This window comes from Polyodon spathula, chromosome 12, assembly GCF_017654505.1.
Source record: "Polyodon spathula isolate WHYD16114869_AA chromosome 12, ASM1765450v1, whole genome shotgun sequence".
Classification (NCBI taxonomy): domain Eukaryota; kingdom Metazoa; phylum Chordata; class Actinopteri; order Acipenseriformes; family Polyodontidae; genus Polyodon; species Polyodon spathula.
In genome coordinates, this window is record NC_054545.1 from 262,310 (window position 1) to 288,082 (window position 25,773).

At 44.0% G+C, this 25,773-nt stretch overlaps 1 protein-coding gene across 4 annotated transcripts; it reads right to left on the reverse strand.

Annotated features, from left to right (window-relative positions):
- Positions 1–1,064: 1,064 nt before the first annotated feature.
- Positions 1,065–25,773, reverse strand: LOC121324582 (TNF receptor-associated factor 3-like). Of its 4 annotated transcripts, XM_041266644.1 has the most exons (12): positions 24,594–25,024; positions 16,854–16,891; positions 12,104–12,393; positions 10,857–10,908; positions 10,581–10,685; positions 10,317–10,481; positions 9,809–9,889; positions 8,756–8,830; positions 8,528–8,620; positions 4,572–4,712; positions 3,187–3,370; positions 1,065–2,768 (listed from the first exon to the last, which is right to left on the reverse strand). In XM_041266644.1, the coding sequence occupies exons 3-12, from the start codon at positions 12,388–12,390 to the stop codon at positions 2,197–2,199; spliced, it is 1,755 nt and encodes a 584-aa protein (XP_041122578.1). In that variant the 5' UTR covers positions 12,391–12,393; positions 16,854–16,891; positions 24,594–25,024; the 3' UTR covers positions 1,065–2,196. The 4 variants fall into 4 exon arrangements, with proteins under 4 accessions (XP_041122578.1, XP_041122575.1, XP_041122574.1 ...); XM_041266641.1 differs by lacking the exons at positions 16,854–16,891; positions 24,594–25,024 and adding an exon at positions 25,669–25,773; XM_041266640.1 differs by lacking the exon at positions 16,854–16,891 and having other exon boundaries at positions 24,594–25,021.

A 25,773-nucleotide genomic window follows, 5' to 3' on the forward strand; every position in this document is an offset into this window, starting at 1 on the left:
TAATGTCACACTGAAGAGCAGTGCAGGAGACTGCATTCTCACTGGAGCTGCTGCTGGAAGAGGATCCAATTAAAACACTAAGACTCCGCCACCACTGTGTGATGAATTGAATAAAGTCACTTATCAGCTCTTATTGGAGTTACCGCCTGGCAGAAAGCTAGAAAGCACTTTTAAAACAGTGCTAATTATAATCAAATACCGGAAACTCAGGTTGGAATTGTATTTAAACAGGAAGCACTGAAGCATTTTGTTTTGGGTACATTACCGTACACACTGTTTGAGCACGGGTTCATTTATTCAGTAGAATACATTGAAAATTATACACTCAAAATAAATACAAATAAACACACAGGTGACTTTCCTCAGTCAGCAGAGAGAGTCATTTTGGAAAAATGATTTTATTTCAATCCTTGCGAAATGCAAAAAAGAAAGTAAATGATGCATGGCATCCATAGTGTTGATAAATACAGTGATCAAAACTGTCACACAAATCACAATGAAACACTTCAACTCCTGCTTGAATTTCTCAAGGTGGTCTTCACTGAACTCTGGACATGCTGCCCCTATTGCTGCAATACTATCGATGCTCTGTCAAACCCATTCACAAAGTCCACTGTAGAAATGAGGGTTCATGAAGGGTTTCATCTTCAAACTCTCACAACAAACAGCAGCCCTCAGCCAGGTGATTTAAACAGTTGTAGCAACACATGGGGACGTAGAACGCTGGATTTCTTCGGAACCCCACTACGTACTCTTTAAGGACCAATAAGAAAATAAGAAAGGGCTTGGTCTTTGGCATCGCTAGGCCAGTGGTTCAATTTCTGGTGACCAGAAACCACCCAGGTTTCAGTCTTAAACAATAATTTAACTTATAATTTGCAAATAAAATTAAAATAATGATGTTTTACAGTAAAAAAAAAACAACAAAAACAAAATCTAATAATAATAATAATAAGCCCCATAATAACAAAAACCCAGCCTGTTTACAACCCCGTGAGACTGGAGCTCAAAACTACCTGGACAGAAGGTTTTGACCTTCATAAAACTTAAAAAAAAAAAAAAAAAAAAAAAAAAAAAAAAAAAAAAAAATCTGATTCTAATGAAGATATACAGCAATACAAACCAGTTCAAAGGCCTGCCCTTGAAGAGTTAAAATTGCATATGCGCTGCGTGTTTCAGTGTTATCTACCATCTTGGAAAAGCAAAAATACCTTTACCTTTACCTGTAGATTCATTGCGGTGAGCACCTTCCCTTCAACTCACTGTGTGTGACCCGGAGGGCTGGCTCGCTCCCCTGCTCCCCCAGCACTGTGTGTGACCCGGAGGGCTGGCTCGCTCCCCTGCTCCCCCAGCACTGTGTGTGACCCGGAGGGCTGGCTCGCTCCCCTGCTCCCCCAGCACTGTGTGTGACCCGGGGGGCTGGCTCACTCCCCTGCTCCCCCAGCACTGTGTGTGACCCGGAGGGCTGGCTCACTCCCCTGCTCCCCCAGCACTGTGTGTGACCCGGAGGGCTGGCTCGCTCCCCTGCTCCCCCAGCACTGTGTGTGACCCGGAGGGCTGGCTCGCTCCCCTGCTCCCCCAGCACTGTGTGTGACCCGGGGGGCTGGCTCGCTCCCCTGCTCCCCCAGCACTGTGTGTGACCCGGGGGGCTGGCTCGCTCCCCTGCTCCCCCAGCACTGTGTGTGACCCGGAGGGCTGGCTCGCTCCCCTGCTCCCCCAGCACTGTGTGTGACCCGGGGGGCTGGCTCGCTCCCCTGCTCCCCCAGCACTGTGTGTGACCCGGGGGGCTGGCTCGCTCCCCTGCTCCCCCAGCACTGTGTGTGACCCGGGGGGCTGGCTCGCTCCCCTGCTCCCCCAGCACTGTGTGTGACCCGGGGGGCTGGCTCGCTCCCCTGCTCCCCCAGCACTGTGCGTCTGGAAGTCCTGCACAGGAGGTACAGTCTCCTCAATAACACGACCGCAGCTTCTCTCTAAACATCCACAGCACGGTTGATGAAAACCAGCTTGCTCTTCTGTATTCCTCAAACCAAGCAGTCCCATATCTAAAGCCTTCACAGCAATCTAGCGCCCCACACTAATGATCCCGATTGCGGATTCCTGCCCCATTCCTCTGGGAGGTCCAGGATGCCCAGAGGCCTCAAGCCAGCACACCCTCCCTGCACGGCAGCTTTCACATCTCCTGCTTCACAACTCAGATCATGGATCCGGAAGGTCTGAAGCATCAACCACCACTTTAATAAATATGGTGTCGTCTTTGATATACGTCCCGTTTTCTAACACAGTTTGGGCAACAAAAAGCGGGCAGCCAGAAGCGATGTTCATGTCCCCTGCCGGCCGCTTAAAGCTGCTGCTGTTGGGGTCGGGCTTGAAGGCATCCCCTAAATGTTTCCTGGCGGGCCCCTGGTCCATCAGCATGAGGGTGACTTTCTGTTTGAATGGCCAGGGCAGCAAGGCATCGTACTCCCCGCGCATCACCACGAAGAACAAGGACAGGTGGGTGCCTTTACCCATCCCGTCCCCGTTGAGGTAGACCCGGGCGCACATCCTGTAGCCGAAGTATCCGGTGTAGAAGGGTTGGCTGTACAGCGACAGGGTCTTCCCCATCACCGCCTCCTGCTTCCTCCGCTTGTAGTCCCTGATCTTCCAGACCAGCGTCCCGCTGTAGCTCGCCGTCTCCAGCACCTGGAAGCGCAGGTCCATGTCAGCCAGACGGATCTCGTGAACGCTCAGCATGTCGTCGTGCCTCGCCAGCTGTGTCTCCAGAGGGCCTGCAGTAACATGCAAACACAGAAAGATGAATAAAACACAAAGAGCATTCATTTCTATTAACAGTGGCTGTGGATATTGGAGTGCCCAGTGAATGTTATTTTTTCAATTCTGATCTTTATTGCTGCACTGCTTCACAGTGCACACAAGACACAGACACCCTCGGACTTGAAACAGTCAATAACTAAACAATCGTTACTGTATGTATATCCCACTGCTATACAAAACAAAACTGTAGTGGCACACCATTACACTGAATGAACTGCACAGCTTTACTTAGCAAATCCATAGGAAGGATACGTGTCTTTAACTCAGTTATCCAGCAGGTGTCAGCACTGGGACTGGACTAGTCTGCATTGCTTTACAGAGCACACACACGTAATGAGGGCTGATGCAGAGTGAGATGATAAAGAGACTTGCCCAGTGCGTGGGTCCCAGCCCCGCCTCCTCCTCCTCCCCTCTCGCTCCCCTCCAGCACAGCCACGCGGCTGCGGATCGACTCCACTGCGCTCTTCAGAGTCTCCACCTCATCCTTTGCCTGCCTGAGCAAGCGCAGCTCCATCTCTATCTCCATCACCTTCTCAGAGTGAGATCCCAGCAGCTTCTGCAGGGGAGCAGGATTACACACAGTTACAAGAGAAAGGGAGGGAGACGGGGAGGAAGGGGGCTCCAGGGACCAGGGCACAGCTCCACAGCTGTACCACAAACACACCTCAAAACCGAGACACCAAATACATGACAGCCGACGCCTTGGAAAACACCCTGCAGGGTCTCAGGACACTTTGCATTCTGAAGAGATCTGATAATCTGCTAATAGCATTCACAACAAGAACAAAGATATTCTAAAAAGCGTTCCCTTAGAGAACTCTCACAGAGAGCTCTCCCTCGAGTCTCAGAATACAAGCGAGAAGTGAGCACCTCTGCAGTAAACATAGCTGAGCCTGTTGTCACGGTTACAGACGGGGATTCCGATTCCAAGACCTGCAGCGGCTTCATCAACACAAGCCTGAGACTGGTTGGGGGGGGGGGGACCTCACTGCCTTATCTCCATGGCAAGCTCTGAGAACCAAACTGCTCACAGCATTGCCAACCTCTAGAGTAACGTGTCTGAACACGGACATGCAATTCTGTGTCGCTGTGTTTGCTTGGTAAGGGGGAGTCGGTTGATTCTCCGACTGTGCTGATCAGTGTGAATGCAGCTAGGCTCTCTGTGTACAGCACAGCTTGTGTTCACAGTGCTGCACCTGCACTCCGCTCATCTGGAAAGCCAATAGCCTCTGCAGAGGCCAGGAAAACGCTTTTAGTTTCAGGTTGCTGGGAAACAAAACCAATCATGTTTGTTAACTTTCACGTTTAACATCCCATAAAGAACTAAACTGTGCATTTCTGATTTGCTCATTCACGCTATTAAAAAAAAACCTGCAATAACATTAAAAAAACACCTTTCCTTTGCAATAAGGACAAATTTCTTTCTGAATTAGTTACATGAGACGTGTCCTGAACACAATACAGTTTCCTGAAATTTCTGGAAAAACAGCAAAAAAACTGTTTTAGGGTTATCAAGCTTTCCTACCTTCAAACAGTTAATAATGGAAATATTGAAAATAATTTGTTGAATCTCAAATTGATATCAAGTTACACTATGGGTGCATGCGTGCCTGCCTCCGTGCCTGCCTGCGTGTCTGCCTGCCTGCCTGCCTGCCTGCGTGTCTGCCTGTCTGCGTGTCTGCCTGCCTGCCTGCCTGGGTGCCTGCCTGCCTGCGTGTCTCAAGCACACTAACTCAAACCTCTGAAGAGATCCTCACCTGTACGTTACTGATCTTCTGTTCCATTTGCTTTGATTTGTCCCGCACTTCCTCGTATCGGTTTTCCAGCTCAATGATTCGAGTGTTCAGACTGGGAAGGACTTTGTACCTTTCCTGCAGTTCAGTCTTCACATCCTCCATCTGAAACAGACAAACCAGAGACTTGAGAAGTGACTGTACTGTACTATACAAACCAGAGACTTGAGAAGTGACTGTACTGTACTATATAAACCAGAGACTTGAGAAGTGACTGTACTGTACTATATAAAGTGTCTGGAAAGCTCATTCTCTATTTTCGTTGCACTTCACTCATTGTGCCCCTTGTAGAACGGCAGTGGGGTTCCCCCTGGCTCAGGTTTAACTTCCCAGTTACAATTAAAAGCATCTCCCTGCAGGATGCTGTGATGAGCAAGCCAAGCAGAGACTCTTCAGAGTCCCAAAGAAACAAGCAGGGACGCTTCAGAGTCCCAAAGAAACAAGCAGGGACGCTTCAGAGTCCCAAATAAACAAGCAGATAGGTTACCTTCCAAACAAGAGCTTGTCAAGTTTAGACAAGACAGGGGAGGTTTCTGCCGACAGTACATCAAAAGAGGCATGTTTCACAGGGAGGTTTTATAACCCCAATCACAAAACCTGGCACAGAGTGAATTGAACACTGACCAGCCTGCAGAACAGGAAGGTGACTCATCCAACTAGAGGCACTATACTGATTCCTCTCAAAAAAGTCCTCTAATGTCAGACCTGTGTGGGGGAGGAATGGAGGCTGGATAACTCAGTGCTGGTAGAATATGATCTTTCCTGTTTGAAAAATGAGACCAAAATACTGGTGTCCTATTTCAGGGCAAGGATTTTTGGGTTAAAAGCAAATACTTTTTTAAAACCCACTCTTTAGCTTTATGGATAGCAGTGTCCATATAAAGTACATCACTGTATCCCGGAATAAATAAATGGACATACTGACAAATACTGACTGACTTGCTTTTACTTTTGGATTCTAATATCCTAAAGAATATCCGACCCAAACCTATCCAATGTTTCTCTGGACACACTGTATGACTGACTGACGCCTCCACAAACCCACAGGTTCTGATACTCTTAACAACTCATGTTGTCTTTATCAGTCTGAATAACCTCGCTTCTCCAGCGCACTGTCATTCATGCAAATTCATGCCTCACTTCTAGTTAACCTGCACAGCATTACCAGAAGCCAGCAGGTCTGCCGTGTCATTTAACAGCACCACTATGACTTACACAGCAGGGGGGTTAATGGGAGAAATCCCAGAAGCCCAGGGGAAACTGAAGCGTGGTTAGGAACTCATTTTAAAAGAGGAGGTCCTGTTAGGGTTACAATGAGTAATCACTCAGAGCACAGTAAAGTCAAAGCTAGCAGATTTGTTTTCTGTGCTGCAGATCACTGGGGCTGCATCTGAACGGACAAAAGCTCAGTGTTTCAGTATTTCCATGTGGCCACGTTCAATAGTTTAGTACACACCTCCGTGGATACGTTTTGCTACTGTGAAGTATAAATGCGAACTTCGGCTCACAACCTTAAACATGAAAGAATCTGCAACGTGAAGAATCCATGCGCGGGGGTGGGGCTGGACAGGAAAACCTTTATCTGCCTTCCATCATTAACAGTGTTACTGCATCTCCTCACACATCAAAAAAATCCCATTGGGAATCTCCCACGTATAGAGACACATACTGAATCATGATCTGCACACTGGCACACACACACTGCACGACTGTATCATGATCTGCGCATTGGCACACACACACTGCACGACTGTATCATGATCTGCGCACTGGCACACACTCTGCACGACTGTATCATGATCTGCGCACTGGCACACACTCTGCACGACTGTATCATGATCTGCGCATTGGCACACACTCTGCACGACTGTATCATGATCTGCGCATTGGCACACACTCTGCACGACTGTATCATGATCTGCGCACTGGCACACACTCTGCACGACTGTATCATGATCTGCGCATTGGCACACACTCTGCACGACTGTATCATGATCTGCGCATTGGCACACACACACTGCACGACTATCATGATCTGCGCATTGGCACACACACACTGCACGACTGTATCATGATCTGTGCATTGGCACACACACACTGCACGACTGTATCATGATCTGTGCATTGGCACACACTCTGCACGACTGTATCATGATCTGCGCATTGGCACACACTCTGCACGGTGCCCACTGAGCTTACTGTGTGGTAACTCTAATCATGGAGCAGCAGGGCAGTCTACTGCTGTTTGATGCAGCTACTGTACCTTAAAAGCAAATCACAATTCAAAATGCATCCCAAGTAAAAAAAAACTCTTCCAAGGCTATTCTGTATTTACAGCAAATCCCTTTCTTCAGAGTTGCTGTATTTGCAACCAAAAGAGGGGGCTGTGTGTGTTACAGTAAAGGGGAGTAAAGCCGACTCGAATCACAGGACTCTCAGAAGTCTTCTTCAAGACATAAAGCAGCTTTGCTAATCCTGGTTGTCTGCTCCAGAAAAAAACAACAAGGACTTTATTTAGGAAGATGTTCAACAGAAATGACAGCTGTTACTTTTGAGACCAGCAATTTTAAGAAAAGGCAGAGGGAATGCAACCCTTTGATAGGAGAATAACCTACTCAGGACACAGAGGTCCACACTGGGAGATGCTTCTGTTTAACTAACCACTGAGAACCATGCAACTCAACCACATCTCTGCCCCAGACCCCTCTAACGAGAAGCATGCAACGAGTCAAAAACACATTCCCCAAAGCGCACTTCCTCCAGTAGAGCTGGCCAGGCATGTGATAAGTGTGATTGTACTGGGATTTCCAGTGATTCAGACAGCAAGAATAACACAGGAGAGACACAGCTTCAAACAGCAAGAACAACAAGAGACACAGCGTCAAACAACAATAACACCACAAGAGACACAGCTTCAAACAACAAGAAAAACACACTGCTTCAAACAGCAAGAATAACAAGAGACACAGCTTCAGACAACAAGAATAACACAAGAGACACAGCTTCAAACAACAAGAATAACACAAGAGACACAGCTTCAGACAGCAAGAATAACACAAGAGACACAGCTTCAGACAGCAAGAATAACACAAGAGACACAGCTTCAAACAACAAGAATAACACAAGAGACACAGCTTCAGACAACAAGAATAACACAAGAGACACAGCTTCAGACAGCAAGAATAACACAAGAGACACAGCTTCAAACAACAAGAATAACACAAGAGACACAGCTTCAGACAGTAAGAATAACACAAGAGACACAGCTTCAGACAACAAGAATAACACAAGAGACACAGCTTCAAACAAGGAGCATGGGCCAGGCTTAAGCATTCACACATACTCATCTGACATGTTTTGCAAAAATGACAACGAAAAAAAAAATCACTTTTAACCACAAATGATCTGAAGTATCTCTGCCACTCCTTACTATAGCTTACCCTTCACTGACAGTAAAGTAGCATCTCCATATACTACATAGCACTGCACTGCCAGTACAAGAAACTTAGCACGATCAGCATCTAAACCACAGAGTGTTTAACTGAGAGCAGTGAGGTGTGCAGTGTGTCAGCACAGAGAACAGTGCAGGATAATATTAGAGACTTCACAGAGTGTTTAACTGAGAGCAGTGAGGGTGCAGTGTGTCAGTACAGAGAACAGTGCAGGATAATATTAGAGACTTCACAGAGTGTTTAACTGAGAGCAGTGAGGGTGCAGTGCGTCAGTACAGAGAACAGTGCAGGATAATATTAGAGACTTCACAGAGTGTTTAACTGAGAGCAGTGAGGCGTGCAGTGTGTCAGTAAAGGTAACGCTACTAATATGAGAAACCTTACAGACTGTTTCCTGCATTCCCACAACAGTCTAAGTAACAATACAGGAGGGACAGAGATCAGAGGGTGCAGAGGAGTCATACTTGCCTTGGTCTCTAGACTGCAGTTTCTTGCCACCATCAGTTTGAGATGCTCGCTCATGAAACTTGACTCATGCTCTTTCATGTCTTGGTTTAATCCCTTCGGAGAGAAAAAAGGAAATCAGCAGATCTTTCTGTGTCAATGACTGTGTTTAAATAAATACATCTATAAATGCAGGAAACCCTCTGCTGGCACACGTGTGCAGATTTATACATGCTGTGTAAAAATGCTTACCTTAAAGGTGCATCCATAGCGAGTGAATATACAGTTTGCTTGGGCATTAGGGCATTCAAGCTGGTGGTTAGTTAGCTGAAAAACAAAACAGCCACATAAACCAACGTGGTTCCCATCTGCGGCACTTCCTGCAGTGAGCTGAGTGCTGGAATCGTGCTTTCTTAGTATTCTAGTCCATCACAAAAACAAACTGTCTATAACAAATACATCAATACAAATCCTTCTGATCTGCAAGCTCTTCAATACAGAACAAACTGGAGAGTCAAGACAGGACAGCACAGCTGGCTTCATTACAGGATAGGACAGGACAGCACAGCTGGCTTCACTACAGAACAGGACAGGACAGCACAGCTGGGTTCATTACAGAACAGGACAGGACAGCACAGCTGGGTTCATTACAGAACAGGACAGGACAGCACAGCTGGGTTCATTACAGGACAGGACAGCTGGGTTCCTTACAGGACACTGGGCTATGTGTAACTAAACAGGGAACTTGTCATAGCTAACACAGCTAACTAACAATCCCATTCAAGCTCATCTCGCACGGATGCTTGAGGAAGGGCAGTAAACTTTAACAATGGGTGCATTAAAAACCTGTACTGCAAGCACCAGGTTTGGATGCCAGCGCAGCCCGTGAAGATGGGTTTGGCATGTGAGAACCGAGTCACAAGCTTTTAACAAAACCTGGAATTTCCTTTGAAATAAACATTTGATCTTACTTTTACACCCAAATCAGTTTGTATAAGAAGATGTATTTCACAGCTTCACAAGGAAATCCTGCACTGTGCGTATTGTTGTTAGATTCGAAAAGTTACTGGCAATGCGTGTCTGAGCAGCCCTGCTAGACTGGGTGTTTTATTATTGCTCAACTTTGGAAGTTCAACAGTATAAATAACATTTATGAGCGCACATGTTTAAAGAAGCTGGGCTGCTTCATCTAACATTTCCACATCCATATGCAATAAATAGAAATCTACACAGTAAAATGGGAAGGAACACTTTTGTAAAAATGAGCAACACAAAAATATTTTGCAGAAACAAGGGGAATCTTACCTGACTTCGTAAAACAGAGCTGTAGCTACATTTGTTTGGGCAGGTAACAGGAAAGGCTGGACAGAGCGATTCTTCATGTTTCTGAAAGAGAGAAAGGACACAGAAAGCTGTTATCATTAAAATAATTAAAATTAGATTGTGAGCCACATACACATCACTCACAAAGGCTATACTGCAGCTTAAATAACCTCTTATGAGAAGACTGGTCCTCAATGCAGAATACAGAGAAGACAGACAACACTGAAAGGAAATGAAGCTTCTAGAACATTCCCTTTGCTCTTCTCAGCACCTCAGAATAACCAGCAAAGCAAACTGGATCAACCATTTAAAACAAGTGAACAAACAGCTGCTGAAATGTGTGTGGATTGCTGTTCTCCACAGAGAACAACATGCTGCTAGCTTTGTGGAGAGCAGCAAGCAGCACAAACCCAAGAGAGGCAGCAGAACGAGAAGAACACGAGCGGGGAGTATAGCGATCAATAGATAGCAACGGATTCAGGGGAGTTACCTTCTGATCTGCTAGCAGCACCGTCCTCTTGCAGTAAGTGCATATCGTGTCTCTGTATTTGCATTTTTTTGCTAAGTGGTCAGACACGTCTTTTCGTAGAAATGTGTCTTTACATTCCGCCCGTGGACATGTGATCTCGCAATACGGGCAGTCTTGTAAATGTTCCTGTAAAAAAAAGAATGGATAAATTAATCATTACAGTTCATGATATGGTTGTGGACACACAGCAGATGAAACGTATTGGAGCGTCTGCAGCAGTCGTACTAGAAGAAGCTGGAGTGTCATCTGGTCTTTGCAGCCGTTCTTTTCATTCCGACAGTACACTTTGAGCCCCATGATCTCTCTCCTGCAGCACACATCGGTAAAAACCTGGAACAGAAAGCAGGCAAGGGTTGCATCCTCATTCAAATTCACATACACACAATAATAAATAATAATAATAATAATAATAATTAAAAACACGTACAGCATGGCAATGACATGGCAAGATCAATGCTGTTAATAAACTGAAATGCAGAATCCGAAAGGAGGGTCACTTACTTTGTCCTCATAGAGAGGCTCTCCGTCAGCTGGACAGACTGGGGGTTGGAGGCTTCAAACAAGGGGAGACAGAACGGTGAATACCCAGGAGATACAACATACACACACTCCCCCTGAGTTACAACACCTCCACACACACACACACACACACACTCCCCCTGAGATACAACATCCCCACACACTCCCCCTGAGATACAACACCTCCACATACACACAATCCCCCTGAGATACAACATCTCCATACACTCCCCCTGAGATACAACACCTCCACATACACACACTCCCCCTGAGTTACAACACCTCCACACACACACACACACACACACACACACTCTCCCCCTGAGATACAACATCTCCACACACAAACACACACACACTGCCCCTGAGATACAACATCTACAGTAGCAACCTCATAAAAGAAAACCATTAAAAATGACTTAACATGCATGTGTGTGAATGTGCGAGTATGTGTGTGTGCATGTGAGTGAGTGTGTGAGAGCGAGTGTTAAAAACAAGTCCTCCTAGACTAACTCATTCTCACTGCAAAGTGAAGTGGCTGCAGGTGTGTGTAGAAGATGCTGCTCACATTCCCTGCTGTGTTTGCTGCCACACTCTTGTCTGCACTTGCTCTGGATTACGGAGTTGCTTCAAATTGTGTTGGAAAACAAAGTCCTATTTGTGCACGACAGTACTGCTGAGACTTGTACTGTGACAGCTGGGTTACAAACATAACCGCTCCTATTGCAGGAACAATTACCACAAAAAGATAATTAACACTTTCAACGAGGGAGCTAAAAAGCCCAGCAGACACAAGGAAACATATTTCTTCTAAACATTGTTGGGATAAAGTTTCGAGAAGACCCTGATCATTGCTTATATCCGACTACATAGGTGTCCAAAAAACAGTAAGAAAGCATTTCATACTTAATGACGTGGTGCAGCTGTGGGAATATGGTTCTACAGACATGGTCCTTCTGTGTACATTTCAATACATTAGCAGTCGTCAAAACCACATGAGGGTAGTCAAGTTGCAAAGCCACATGATCCACGAATCACATGTTCTCAGGATCTCTCCCAGTCAGCCAACTGAGGAGAAATGTTTCTGGAAGCATGTCTTCCAATGCAGAAGCCAGGACTACTTCGGAAACAAGCGAACATGATTCCAAGTGCATGCAGGGATGAATCAGCCCAAAGCATCTCACCCCGCTGTTGCTTAGCCAGTGTCTTGTGTACATGCGAGATCTTACCAGAGCAGGTCCCGGATGCAGCTCTCACAGAAGCGGTGCCCACACTCAGTCTGCCGGGGGTTGCACAGGGCCAGGCGGCACGACTCACAGCGGTACTTGGGCTCCAGCGGCTGGACGAAGCGGTCCTTGAACCCCCTGTGGAGTGGCATGAAGGAGGAGGAGGGGGAGGGGCTCAGCTCCGAGCGCATCGAGCCCGGCCGTGACGCAGGGGGGGGGCGGGCCGGGTTGAACCGCTGCAGCTGGGTCTGCAGTTCCAGAGGCAAGTCCACATTCCTACCAGCTGACATGACCTGAGGAGAGCAGAGACAGCACGTGAAAACATACCAACACAGCGAGGTCATCACGAGAGAGGTCATTATACAGGAGAAAAACAAAAACAACATGAATAGAACTGCTTCTACTGGAACCCATGACATTTCCTGCTAGTTATACTAATAAACAATTAACAAAAAAAATAACAGCAACCATTCCTTCGGTTCTATATTCATGCTCAAAAGGATCAGCAAGAAGGTTTCACAATTTCACCTTAATATTCTCTTCGGTAAGGTATAGAAAAGACTGACAGGAATTCTCACTAATACTCAGGAAAGATGCGACACCTCTTACAGCAAAATTACTAGGCTAGCGTGTAAACACTGCTCATCTACTCAGACAGGAAATGAGGCATGTTCCACTTGAACTTTAACCCTTTCAGTTAGGTTTCATTCTGCCGAGCTGAAGAAGGCACTTCGTTATTCAGTACGTGAACGTTCTTTTGTGTTGATTAATAACTTTAATTTGAATTTCTCATTCAGGGTAGTGTGTATGCATGGGACCTTGCCCAGTCTAAACAAACCTGCTCAATGCATCCAGTCATGCCCTATTTACTGCTCAATATTGTCTATCAAGCGTGTTCATACAAAAAAAAAAAAATTACACATGTTCTGAGCATGAAACCCAGCCCTGCCCACTCCGCATGATTGTCTGTTCTCAGCATGAAACCCCGCCCCCTGCCCACTCTGCATGATTGACTGTTCTCAGCATGAAACCCCACCCCCTGCTCACTGTGCATGATTGACAGTTCTCAGCATGAAACCCCACCCCCTGCTCACTCTGCATGATTTACTCTTCTCAGCTGTTTCCCTGCAGCTCCAGTGCGGTCTGTGGGGTAAACCACAGGCCAATAGATGGGAGGCACGGCAGCCCCTTGGCTCAGCTCCAGGAGTATGCCTGGCAGTCAAGCAGGGGGAATGCCAGATTATGAAACAGTAATTGAAGGTAAAGAATCTGTAAACACTGCTTTGACTAGAACACATTTAACCTTTTAAAAAAAATGTGAACTGGAGAAAAGAACAGGGGAAAATACACATGATTTCTGTTTCATTCTTTTTATTTTAATCACTGCTCACTATTGGTTCCCAGACCAGGAACACCAATCTTTACTCACAGTAGTAAAACATACTGTGTAGTCAACACAGTATATATATATTGCAGGGAACACTGGCAGGCCTGTCACCTCACTGTTAACTGAAATAGGACTTCACTCACAGCACGAAAGATACACCTTGCAGAACAAAATCAAGACTTCTCAGCACAGGCAAACAATAGTGATGGACAGAAATGAGAGTGCATGGATTATTACAAGATGTACATTCATTCAGAATTGGTTATGCATGGGTTAATACAAGTTCAAGCTGCACTCAACCAAGTTCGGAGCCTGAAGATATCATGTTGTATATGCCTCTAGAAATAATTCACAGGTAAGGTATATGAAATACCGTACATTGGTCTAAGATCCCAAATTAATTAAACTGGAGAAAGAGCATTTTAGGAAAAAATTAATTCATGCAAAATGCAAAGCAATAAGAAACATTTTTAAAATTTGATTCCAGTTACACACAATCCACGATGAATCTCATTAAAATCCACGTGCACTACTGAAACCATCTTTCCTGTCACTAAAACCGAACTGAACTGGACCTAAAGTGTCATCTACTGAATCATATGCAGACAGAGGCAGGACATGGATCTACAGTGGCACTGTGGAGCTACAGCAGGATCACAGATCTATAGCAAATCAGGGAGATATAGAGGGATTGTGGATCTATAGTGGGATCAGGGATCTATAGCTGTGTATGTGAGCTGAGAAGGATATACACTGATATACCACTGCCTCTATTCTACAAGGACTTGAAATGACAAATTAGTCTGAAAGCATTTCTAAAAAACTGAGAGATCTGTGTTGACTGTAGGTGTGAAAGGAGACACTAGAGTACAAACTACGCTAGTAAAGAACTGTACATATTCCGACCCCCCCCCCATGGTTACAGCCAACAATACAGTGTCAGTATTATTAAAGAGGTGACAACCACGACCCACAGTACAGCCACAATGCAGAACAGCATAAAACTGTCCTGTTGGTTTTTCTGAATGTCAGTACTGTATTGTCCACAGAGATTGATTGATATTTTTTAAAGAGGTTTGCTCAGCTCATGCAAGACTCTGGGTTTGCTGTAAAAGTCAACCCAAGATCAAAGTCAGATCCCCTGGACTTCAGGGGTTAGTAAAGCTGCACACAAAGGAACTCTACAGCACTGTGGAGCCCAGCTGAATACTCTAGTCAATACCGGCAGGTGAATAAAGTCAATTTAGAAAGAAAAAAAAAAAAAAGAAAAGCTGCTGGTCATGCACACCGACGCACACAGGCACACACACGGGCACACACAAACGGGCACAGACACACACACACACACACACACACACACACACACACACACACACACACACACACACACACACACACACACACACACACACACACACACACACACACACACACACACACAGACGAGCACAGACACACAGACACACACACACACACACGGGTACGCACAAATGGGCAGAGACACACACACACACAGGCACATACAGACACACATGGGCACAGACAGACACACACACACACACTGGCAGAGCCTTTTTTAAAGGGTTTGGCTCCACACATCTCTTCTTAAAGGAAATAAAAACTGTTGAGGGAACGTGTGTGCATTTTGAGGAGCAGCATCTTCCCACCCAGCAAGCAGAACTCTCCTCTCCTCCCTATAAAAAATAAACCAATCTGGCAGCACAGCCTCAGACAGTCATTGCTGTTCTATACAGCGGGGTTCAGACACATGGGTGGATTCACGAGGGGCTCGCACACATCCCTGGACTCCTGGCAATGGAAATATTGTGCAGCTCAGCCCAGGTGAAATGCATTGAGATCCTTCACAGTGGGAAAGCATCAGTCTCGTTCATTGCTCATAATCCAAAACAGGTGCACGTTTCTTACTGTAGAAATACTGTTCAGTACATGCCTAACATACTGGTTATCAAATGCAAGTACTACCTACAGTACACGCTTAACCTTTATAAAGCATGTACTGCAGCAATGTGAAATCACAGGGCTCCTCTTGCCTGTACCTTGCAGCCTATAGTATAAACTAGGTTTCATTTTGGCGGGACACTGTGGTAATGAACCCATCTCTATCCTAAAATAACCCTCTTCTGCAGTAAAGATGTGTGCATGAACTCAGTAAAAGGGGGAGTTGAGCAGCGCTTGAATGCAAATGCAGCTGCTAATGTCGTTGCTCAACACAAGGTTCAAAACTCCTTCACTAAGAAACTGTGACAACCTTAAGACAGGACGCAGAAAGTCATGAAGGTGAACCTCTTCACACGGTCACAAACAGTAACAAAGCTAACACATAGAGCACTTACGACAGTTCAGCTGAATAATAAACAAACCACTATGCTAGATGCAGTGAATGCTTCGTATTTGAAACACTGAGACACTAAATCACTGAATAATGCATACTGTGATTTGTATCACACACCTGTAAAAGCAAACGGGATTCAGGCTCTGTAGTTGAGCAGTTGTAATAATACTGGGAGCAGACACATGTTTGACTCATTGGATTGTATGTAAGGACCTCCATGTGCACCAGAAAGCAGGAGCCTGGACCTGCCACTCACAGCACAGAACTCCCCTGCTCTCCAGCTTCAAACCAACACATTGAATCACACACATCAAAGACACTACTGTCTGCACTGTCTAGACCTTCCAGACAAGCCTCAAGCATGTCAAATACACAATTGCACAGTGACTTTGCATTTTAATAGAAATTGAACAAACACTACTCAGCATGTATTTGAAGGTAAAAACGAAAACATTTACCTTAATTTGATGGAGAACCACAATTTGTGGTTATAAAATGTTTTCAGGTGCTACAATTCAAAATGAAATATTTGAAAATGCCTTTGTATTTTGAAAGAATATTTTAACATGTTTGTTTTTTAATTACAAAATGTTAAGGACTAATTTTAAGGATTATTATTGTTTCTTTAATTTATTATTTTTTATAAGGACTTTGAAAATACAAATAAAGTTCTTAGAAAGGATTTCATCATTAAATAGGCTACTTCAAAAATGGGCTTTATAAATACAGCACTGTTTTTTTTTTTTTTAATTCTTCAACCAAACCACTTCAGTGGAATTTGAATAATTCATGTGAAAACCAAAAGAAACCACTTCAGTGTGTATTCTTTATTGCTTTTGATTTCTAGGGTAAGATGGTCTGAAGGAGGCAAGCAAGATAACATTTCTTATGCTTGGCGAGTTTCAACAGATCTGGTGGGACAGGGATAGCTCCTTCGACTCTCTGCTGTATCCTCAATTCTCTGTTCCTGTGCCATTTGCATGCTCAGCTGTTCTGTCTGCTGCTTCTGTTACCTGCTCAGCACAGGGCAATTATTCTCCTCTCATGCTCCCTACAGGAGGAGAGAACCACAGTCAGAAAGTGTCCAAGTCCCTGTTCTAACCACACAACTATTAGGACGGGGAACCACTAAAGTTCAGACTTATAAAACTGCATCCTGTTTATTAGAGTCACATCACATCCTGTTTCTTAAACTCGTATCGCGTCTTATTTAAGTCATACTGTATCACCACCTGTTTATTAAAGTCATACTGTATCACATCCTGTTTATTAAAGTCATACTGTATCACATCCTGTTTATTAAAGTCATACTGTATCACATCCTGTTTATTACAGTCATACTGTATCACATCCTGTTTATTAAAGTCGTATCGCGTCCTATTTATTAAAGTCATACTGTATCACATCCTGTTTATTAAAGTCATACTGTATCACATCCTGTTTATTAAAGTCGTATCGCGTCCTATTTATTAAAGTTATACTGTATCACATCCTATTTATTAGTCATACTGTATCACATCCTGTTTATTAAAGTCGTATCACATCCTATTTATTAAAGTCATACTGTATCACATCCTGTTTATTACAGTCATACTGTATCACATCCTGTTTATTAAAGTCGTATCGCGTCCTATTTATTAAAGTCATACTGTATCACATCCTGTTTATTAAAGTCATACTGTATCACATCCTGTTTATTAAAGTCGTATCGCGTCCTATTTATTAAAGTTATACTGTATCACATCCTATTTATTAGTCATACTGTATCACATCCTGTTTATTAAAGTCGTATCACATCCTATTTATTAAAGTCATACTGTATCACATCCTGTTTATTACAGTCATACTGTATCACAAACAGGATGTGATATGACTTTAATAAAGTCGTACTGTATCACATCCTGTTTTCACAGAGATTGAAATCTTACAAGTTCATGAGCACAGTGGAATAATGAAATGAATGAAATAACACTTTCATTACATTCAGGCAGCAGCTATCAGGATGCAGTCTCTATTACCCAGGAGGGGTTACTGTACAACCATTAAAAAAAGATACCCTTTACGCAGTTTACCTTAACTAAACTGTGTGTGTGTGTGCGTGCATTTGTGCGTGTATGCATATGTGTGTGCGCGTGTGTGCGCGTGTGTGACAGTGTGTGCGTGTGTGTGTGTGTGTGTGTGTGTGTGCAAATAATGTTTTTATAATAAGTTTGCAATTCCCATGCACCATAGTATTGCTAATAGAAACTTCAGCTAAACACTTGTTGTATTTACCTTAAAAACAAACATTATTCACAGTCTAGAAAAACAAAAGTGCATTAAAAAGATCAAGGTGAGGGCCACTTATTTTCTATACAAAAAAACTTTACACAAAACCTTTGGAAACTATGATCAGCTCTAAAAGGATGTATTCTTGTTAAATCTGAATTCAAGTCATTTATAAAGGAGTTCAACTTTTAAAGTCGAAAAAGAAAGTAAGATCTAAAGGTGTTTCTGTTTCAAATGTTGAGCCTAGAGTGCGGACGCCACCACCTCCACCCTACACCCTACACCCTACCCCACCTCCACCCTACACCCTACCCCTACCCCACTTACACAATAAGACAACAAAGCAAAAAAGGGAAAAGTCATCAGATTGACATTTACTAAAAACCTACCATAAATCATCTTTATAAATATATTTCTTACACTTCCCCACAACCTCTTATTCTTGCCTCCACTTCAGCTCTTTACTGTGTTTCTGAGGAACAATTCTCTTGTTTGTCACTTTGCACCGATGTCTCCTGTTGTTCGTTTCAGTTGTGTGCAGGAAGCTTCTCTGTGCAGAGTGACACCTGCAGCCTCTGCTTACAGAATGTTAGCAGCACTGTTCAGGTGTGCACGACACCCACATGCTGCCTTCCGACAGGAATTCAAACAGAACCACTGCACTGCAGCAAGCAGAACCAATCGCTGCACCCCTGCAAGCAGAACCAATCACTGCACCGCAGCAAGCAGAACCAATCACTGCACTGCAGCAAGAAGAACCAATTACTGCACTGCAGCAAGCGCTGTGCTGGGAATGGAGAAACGAGAAACGGAGTCTCGGGACAATAGATGAGACACCAAATCTGAAAGCAAGTTTTACTGGGATTTATTGATATTCTGCGCAGCACACGCTCAATTATGCAAACCCTTTTTCATATCGCTGTTATCCCTTTAAGAGTCCCTTAAACTGTATGCCGATTGGCTCTGACTCCCACACCTCAACGCTTTCACTCCTGTGATTTCACTGTCTCTCTTCATGAAAGCTAACACAGGTTACAGCTGTTCAGTTTGACAGTGGGGGGTTTAAAATATGAATGCAAGTAACTGTGAGGACTCCTCCGAGGATTACTGTACTGCAATCTACATCAGAAAATACCTGAAACAGCAAGTAGAACCTTTCCACATATACAGCCATTAGAAATCACCGTTCTTACATTTTTCAAAGTAGATTCAGCAGAATGAAGTGCAGCCACTGAAGAGCTCCAAGACACAAAATGGGTGTGAACCAGAACCAAGAGAGGAGCCACAGGATAGGATCGCTCTACTCCTCCTACTGAATATACACAGCTGCATATAGAAAAACTGACACCAGATCAATGCAATGTACCAACTGGGCTTGAACCATCATGCAGTGCATCTTGCAAACAGAAACAGTGCTTTCCAGGCAGTGTATTCAATCTACAAGAACTGAGAAGCAACAGAAAAGCACCTCGATTATAACCTTGGTGGAAGCAAGGATGTCTTTGCAGCTTTCAGCCTACAGACAGGCTGTGCAGCACTTTGCATGCCAATACAAACCTGAGCACAGGATATCGTGTCAGGGTTTCATGCATGGTGTGCAGAGCATCACTTTCCAGAGGAGAAATCTTTAAACTTCGCCCTCTAACCAACAAAAAACAGCAATAACGGGAAACCTCCACACACTGACAGTGTTCTCCGAGATTACAGGAAGAGAGACAGCGAGTAATCACAGGGTTTCACACTACTGCCGACTGCCTGCCTGCCTGCCTGCCTGCCTGCCTGCCTGCCGACTGCCTGCCTGCCTGCCTGCCTGCCTGCCTGCCTGCCTGCCTGCCTGCCTGCCTGCCTGCCTGCCTGCCTGCCTGCCTGCCTGCCTGCCTGCCTGCCTGCCTGCCTGCCTGCCTGCCTGCCTGCCTGCCTGCCTGAGCACCAAGACCTCTTTCCAAACCAGAGCTTACAAATGGGTTTGGAACACACGTCACTGTTTAGATACAAATACATGGAATCAGATGATTACTATTTTCTCTGATGACGAGACTCAAACACACACACACGCACGCACAGCCACAAGCTTATTTACTGACTCTTTTCTGGTAATCAAGTGAGATGTTGGCGTATCTTTCACAGCCACCACACCTACACGGCTTCATATGATTAACTCACTACCTCAGCATCGTACTTCTGAAAGGTTGCATTAATACGTTTCTTACCTATCAAACCGAGTAAGAACCCAACTGCATGGGGACTTGCTAGTCAGTTAGGTAATCTGTAGGGGTGTCAGGCCAAGTGCAAGCGCATTGGTAAAGTGTGAACTTTAAAGGTTGAAGCTGGCGGGGCTCCCCCTCAGACACAGGGGTGTCGTCATGTGGCCCCAGTTGGAGATATTTAGCAGCGGGCAAGTGAAGGGTTCCCTCGTCAGATACAGCCTGCAGCAGCCAATTCTGCTGATGGAAACAGGACGCGAATCACTTTAAAATGAGTCCAGATGGAAAAGACAGAAGCTCTTCACACAGCATCACAAACAAGAGGCCCCCTCCTACCCCTCAGAACTAATCTCAGTAGACTGGAGTGCAGGGAGCTGCCAGTCTGTTCTTAAAGGTGCAGAGGTTTGCAGAAGTGTCTCCACACTCATTTCATTACTCAAGCCAGCTCCTAGGTACTGAATCTGACGGTGCTGCTTTCTTTAAATCCCCTAACCCATGATGACCTAAATGATGTGTTTGTTTTGAATGAATCCTCTCTGAAGACAGAGCAGCTTCCCACAGAGGGAGTTCTCGCGAGGGTGATGTAATGGTGGGATGGCAGGGCCCATTACTCAACTTGGCCAAGATGGCTAAAATGAATACCAAAGTACTGTGATAAGGCAGTGCTGGGTTGCAGTATCACTAGTGCTTTGACACTTACCCTTCACAATGATGCCATGTTTCCATGGTTTCTGAATGGCTTGTTATCATAACTGGACCACAGTGGAATCAGTTTTCCACAAGTCTTTGCAGCATTTCTATGAAGTACGGCACAGTTTGGTTCACTCATGATTATATAGTAGGAAAACATCAATCCTTCACATGGATGTGCTAGTGAAGAAAAGCTTCTTAAATTAGAACATACTGTACAGTTATGGCCAAAGGTTTTGCATCACCTACTATTTTAGGACTGAGACAATGAATACAAAAAAAAATGTTTAACAAAAATTAATATATGAACATCATTTAGATCCTTTATTTATCATATAAATAAAAAGAAACTGCAAAATGATATCGCAAAATTCTACCGGAAGCCATAATAGTAGTACAGTATTCCGTGTTAGATTTTCGAAATGTCACATTTTTTAATTTGTCAGTTTTTCTTTAAGTACCAGTATATGGAAAACTACAAAGCGGTATGTAATTCAACATGTTAACATCACATGATTCAGTAGAACTTCATTTGACTTTATGAAGTAGAATTTGTTAATACTGTGATTTTAGAATGCCCAGAGGTCAAAAACAGAGGACATAAGGGAATTAAAGTGTTTGTTTGTTTTAAGACTTTTGTCAAGAGTTGCGCAGTTTATAAAGATATGCACGTCACTCTGCCACCACCCATGACACTGCCCTCCAACCACACTGTCACACTGCCACCACCCACGACACTGTCACACTGCCACCACCCAAAACACTGCCCTCTGACCACACTATGTGTTTAGGTACTCAAATACAGAGAACATAGCAGGAAAGTGTGGATTGTGGGATTCAAGGGACTTTCTTGTGATGTCAGACGCTGTGCTGTCATTCGCATCCTCGCTGTCTGTTAATCAGCTGAACCACTGGAGTGTCATTGCAGAGGAACAGGCGGGTTTCAGAACAGCCTCATCATTGAGGTGCCATAACTGGACCTCACACTTCCGTTCCATTCCTTCATTAAAGGAACAGCACCTTCTTCACGTGAAATACCTTTCAAACTAGCAGGCCTGTTTCAGAGGAGTAATGCAAAATCAATCAATGCCTTCAAAAGATTTCCATAGGACAAGAAGCAGTGTGTTGAATGTTACTAGACCCATTTTCATTTTCATTTACAGTTAAACTTTCATAGCCTTAGTTAAGATGCTAAAAGTAGAATCATTTCCAATAACAATGATCTTACATTAACCCCTTACGGTTACCGGAATAAATAAATGCAATCGATAAAGATAATATTAGCATATGAGATTAGTTTACCAGAGTGCTGCTCTGACTCTAGTGGATTAGTTTACCAGAGTGCTGCTCTGACTCTAGTGGATTAGTTTACCAGAGTGCTGCTCTGACTCTAGTGGATTAGTTTACCAGAGTGCTGTTCTGAGTGCAGTTATCTTTCCTATACTCCAGTGGTTTGCAGTTCTCTATCATACATCTGTCTACAAGTTTGTTTACGACACATTTCTTGAATACAAACATATTTCTATGTGAAACAGCAGGGTCCTACTGCACAGTATAACTTAGTAAACAAGAGCACAAGTGTAACTTTTAGAATACTGCCATTTCACTTCAGAGCCCATGTAAAGTATCCAGGTTTTGCTTTCGCCTGTGAAAGGGGATTACCTTAACATGAGCACAAAATCCTCAATTGAAACTTTCAGGACTTTCCAGAGCCATCAGCAGAGACACAGAGCAGGAAAGAAGCCAAGGAGAATGGGTTAGTCTATTCTGATAATGCTGTACAGCTAGCACTGCATCCTCCTGGAACTGGGCAGATTAGAGGGATATGCAGCCATGGTAGCAGCTGGACCATGGTGTTCCCACGGCAGGAAACAACCCTTTACAGTGTGGGAGCTGTTTCTTGCAACACTGTAGTTTGCCACAATCGTATTCAACTGTCCATTGAAATACAATTACGGCTTCTGTTTTTCAAACCGATAAACACCCCGATAAAAAAAAAAAACATGTAATCTGTGTGCTGCCAATAAACACGGAAAAACACTGGACATGATGACTCAATTCACATGGACTGGTGAGGGCAGTTGTTTTCTGCGGACAGTCCGGTTCGTTTCCATTCCCTGGGAAGGCAGCTCGATGTCCACACCCTGCTTGTATTCGGTGCAGTGCTGCACAGCCCCCTGTGGCATGCTGAAGAGCTCAACAGGAATACAGAGCCAAGACGCAGAAGGGTTTTACTAAACCTTTCAAAACATCTTTTATCATGACCTAAATACATGAAAAACACAAGCCTGCCGGCCACTGCACAGGATGAACACTGACTTATCAGACGCTGTGGCAGGAGGTGGGTGCTGCCATGAAATTCAAGGGACTTTTTCCTTTGACCCTAAAGTCAAACTGCACAGCATCACACATTAAAAAGAGAACAATCCTCCTTACATTTGAATGGAATTTGAAAGCCGGCTATAGGAACCATGGGAAAGTGCTTTCACAGCAACGGTCATGCCCAGCAAGCTGCAGTCCTCTCAAAGGGTCTCTTATCAAAGCCAGGGGGAATCTGCACACTTCTCCCAGGCTTTTCACTTTGTACACTGCAGGCTGTGCACACACAAGGCCCCACTTCACCAGTGCAAATCAAGCAACTCCTCCCTCAGTCATTAGGGTGTGATTTTGTAGTTTTTCCAGGAATAGCTCTGAATAAGGATCATGTTAAGGTTGGGTTTTAGCTTCAGGAGTATTTAGCAGTGACCATACCTGTGTAAATATCTAGTGCCTCTCCTCCTGTTGTGAGCAGTGATGTAGATAATGCAGGCCTTGTACAGCTGCAATGTAAATGACAGGGGAGGAATCCTAGCCTTTCATTCCAGTTTATTCAGACAGTGCAAAGCCTAGCCTTGCACTCCAGTACACTGCACATTACATTCACAATCACAGGGAGATACACAGACACAACTCTCTGTAGAATGCAACTCCAAGCTTGTGAAATTCGGAATTCCTATTGAATTGCTATTCATTGAGGCGATTTCAAAATTACAAAATGATAAATGGAGTTACAGTACCTTTAACTGAGGTTCCTTAACATACAAAACACACTATCATACCAATCAATACTGTTTTCATTTGCCATAATGAATATGCTACTTTACATCGCGGTTATTAAAGTTTACCACACGAAACTGTGAATGAATCTCAAGCAGGTCTATCATGGTTACACATTTACTGTAGTTTAACACGGTTTTCCATGTTTTGTAATATGCTTGATCACAGCTCTCTGGGCTTTACAATACTTACCCATGCTTTACCATGTTTTCAGTATGCTTTATTGCTACTTTGTTATGTGTTTACTATGGGAAGCCTTTACAATGGACCGCTCTAAATACTGAACGACTCGAGTGGTAATAAATGACGTTCTTGAGGTGGCATTACTTCACATGTCACAAGAAAACGATGCGAGATTAATTCATTCATTTTGCGTGCACAGAACGCCTGACAATCAAGTTGGAATACAACGACAGCGGGTGGGAGAGAGGACAATCTGAGACTCTTTCAACAATTAATAAGAAACAAGCAATACAAAAAAATAGCAACACTTACATATAGCAATCTGTTTAAGACGTCCAATCTCACTATGTTGAGGACTGCTTTAAGTTAGATGGAGAAAAAACAGCCACAGACAGCGTTCCAAAAAAACAAAAAAAAAACCGTTCAGTTCAAAGGGATTCTCAGTATTGTATTTTAAAACGAATACTTCCACCAGACTGGTTCATCGGTGCCACTGCTAAATGCGTATATGGTCGGTATTTGAAAGATTGCATAAAGACAAAAAATCCCCCATACTGTATTGGTTGAGCTGCAGTGTATCCGACTCAGCGGCCAGTACATATCTGTGTGGAAAGCCCCTGCCTGTTCGAACTTCCTCCCGAGTGCTGGAAATCCCCGGCAGAAAAAAAAACACTGCTGCTCATTGAAAAGCCGACTCACGCACGCCACTGAACACGTAGCGCTGTCAGGCAGCGTGCGAGTCCGGACAGCGAAGCGGCTACACATGCAATGAATGTTTGCAGGCGCAGCGAGTGTGGTCAATACTGGCCGCACTCTACCCGGTCTTCACTGGAACAGCCTGTCCAAACTTTCCGTCATGACTTCCCGCGGCGACTGCATTTACATACCAGCGCATCGTTTGCAAAGGACTAGGATACGTACAAGCAAGCCGTAACAGTTCTAAGTACAGGGCTATTTTTTAATACGAGTTACTGTTGATTTACGCAACTAATATATATATTATATATATATATATATATAATAACCCTAGTATATATATATATATATATATATATATATATATATATAAACACACACACACACGTGTTAAATATTTATAAAAATTTAAGTTATCTTTTTCGTTATTATAACTTTATTATTTGCGTTCAAATATAATAACTATTTGTATTCGAAATTGAGCAAACACTGGGCAGCTTGTGCAGTGTACATTTATTATTATTATTATTTATAGATGATGTCGTTCTCCACGTTTACATCACAAACACAAAGGAGTTAAATACTTAAAAGCAATACAGGCTACTACTTCTAGACGTGTGGCTATGTCTCCGTTTGAAACACGCTGTTAATTAATAAAGTAGCATCTAATGCATAGCACTGTATTACTTACTCATTGTTAAGTAGAGTTGTCTGTGTATCCTTCCAGAAAGTCAACCGAACTGAGCGTTACTCTGCAGCACTGAGCCGAGGTACACCGAGGACGTGGGCAAAGTAA

What these genes read in the sequence shown, in the direction of transcription:
- LOC121324582 (XM_041266641.1), bottom strand. Translation starts at nt 12,390, where the DNA reads ATGTCAGCTGGTAGGAATGTGGACTTGCCTCTGGAACTGCAGACCCAG. An exon ending in AGCCTCTCTATGAGGACAAA is followed by an intron (nt 10,686 to 10,856) that starts GTAAGTGACCCT and finishes TTTCTGTTCCAG; the next exon opens with GTTTTTACCGATGTGTGCTG. An exon ending in GCTCTGTTTTACGAAGTCAG is followed by an intron (nt 8,831 to 9,808) that starts GTAAGATTCCCC and finishes TTTGTTTTTCAG; the next exon opens with CTAACTAACCACCAGCTTGA.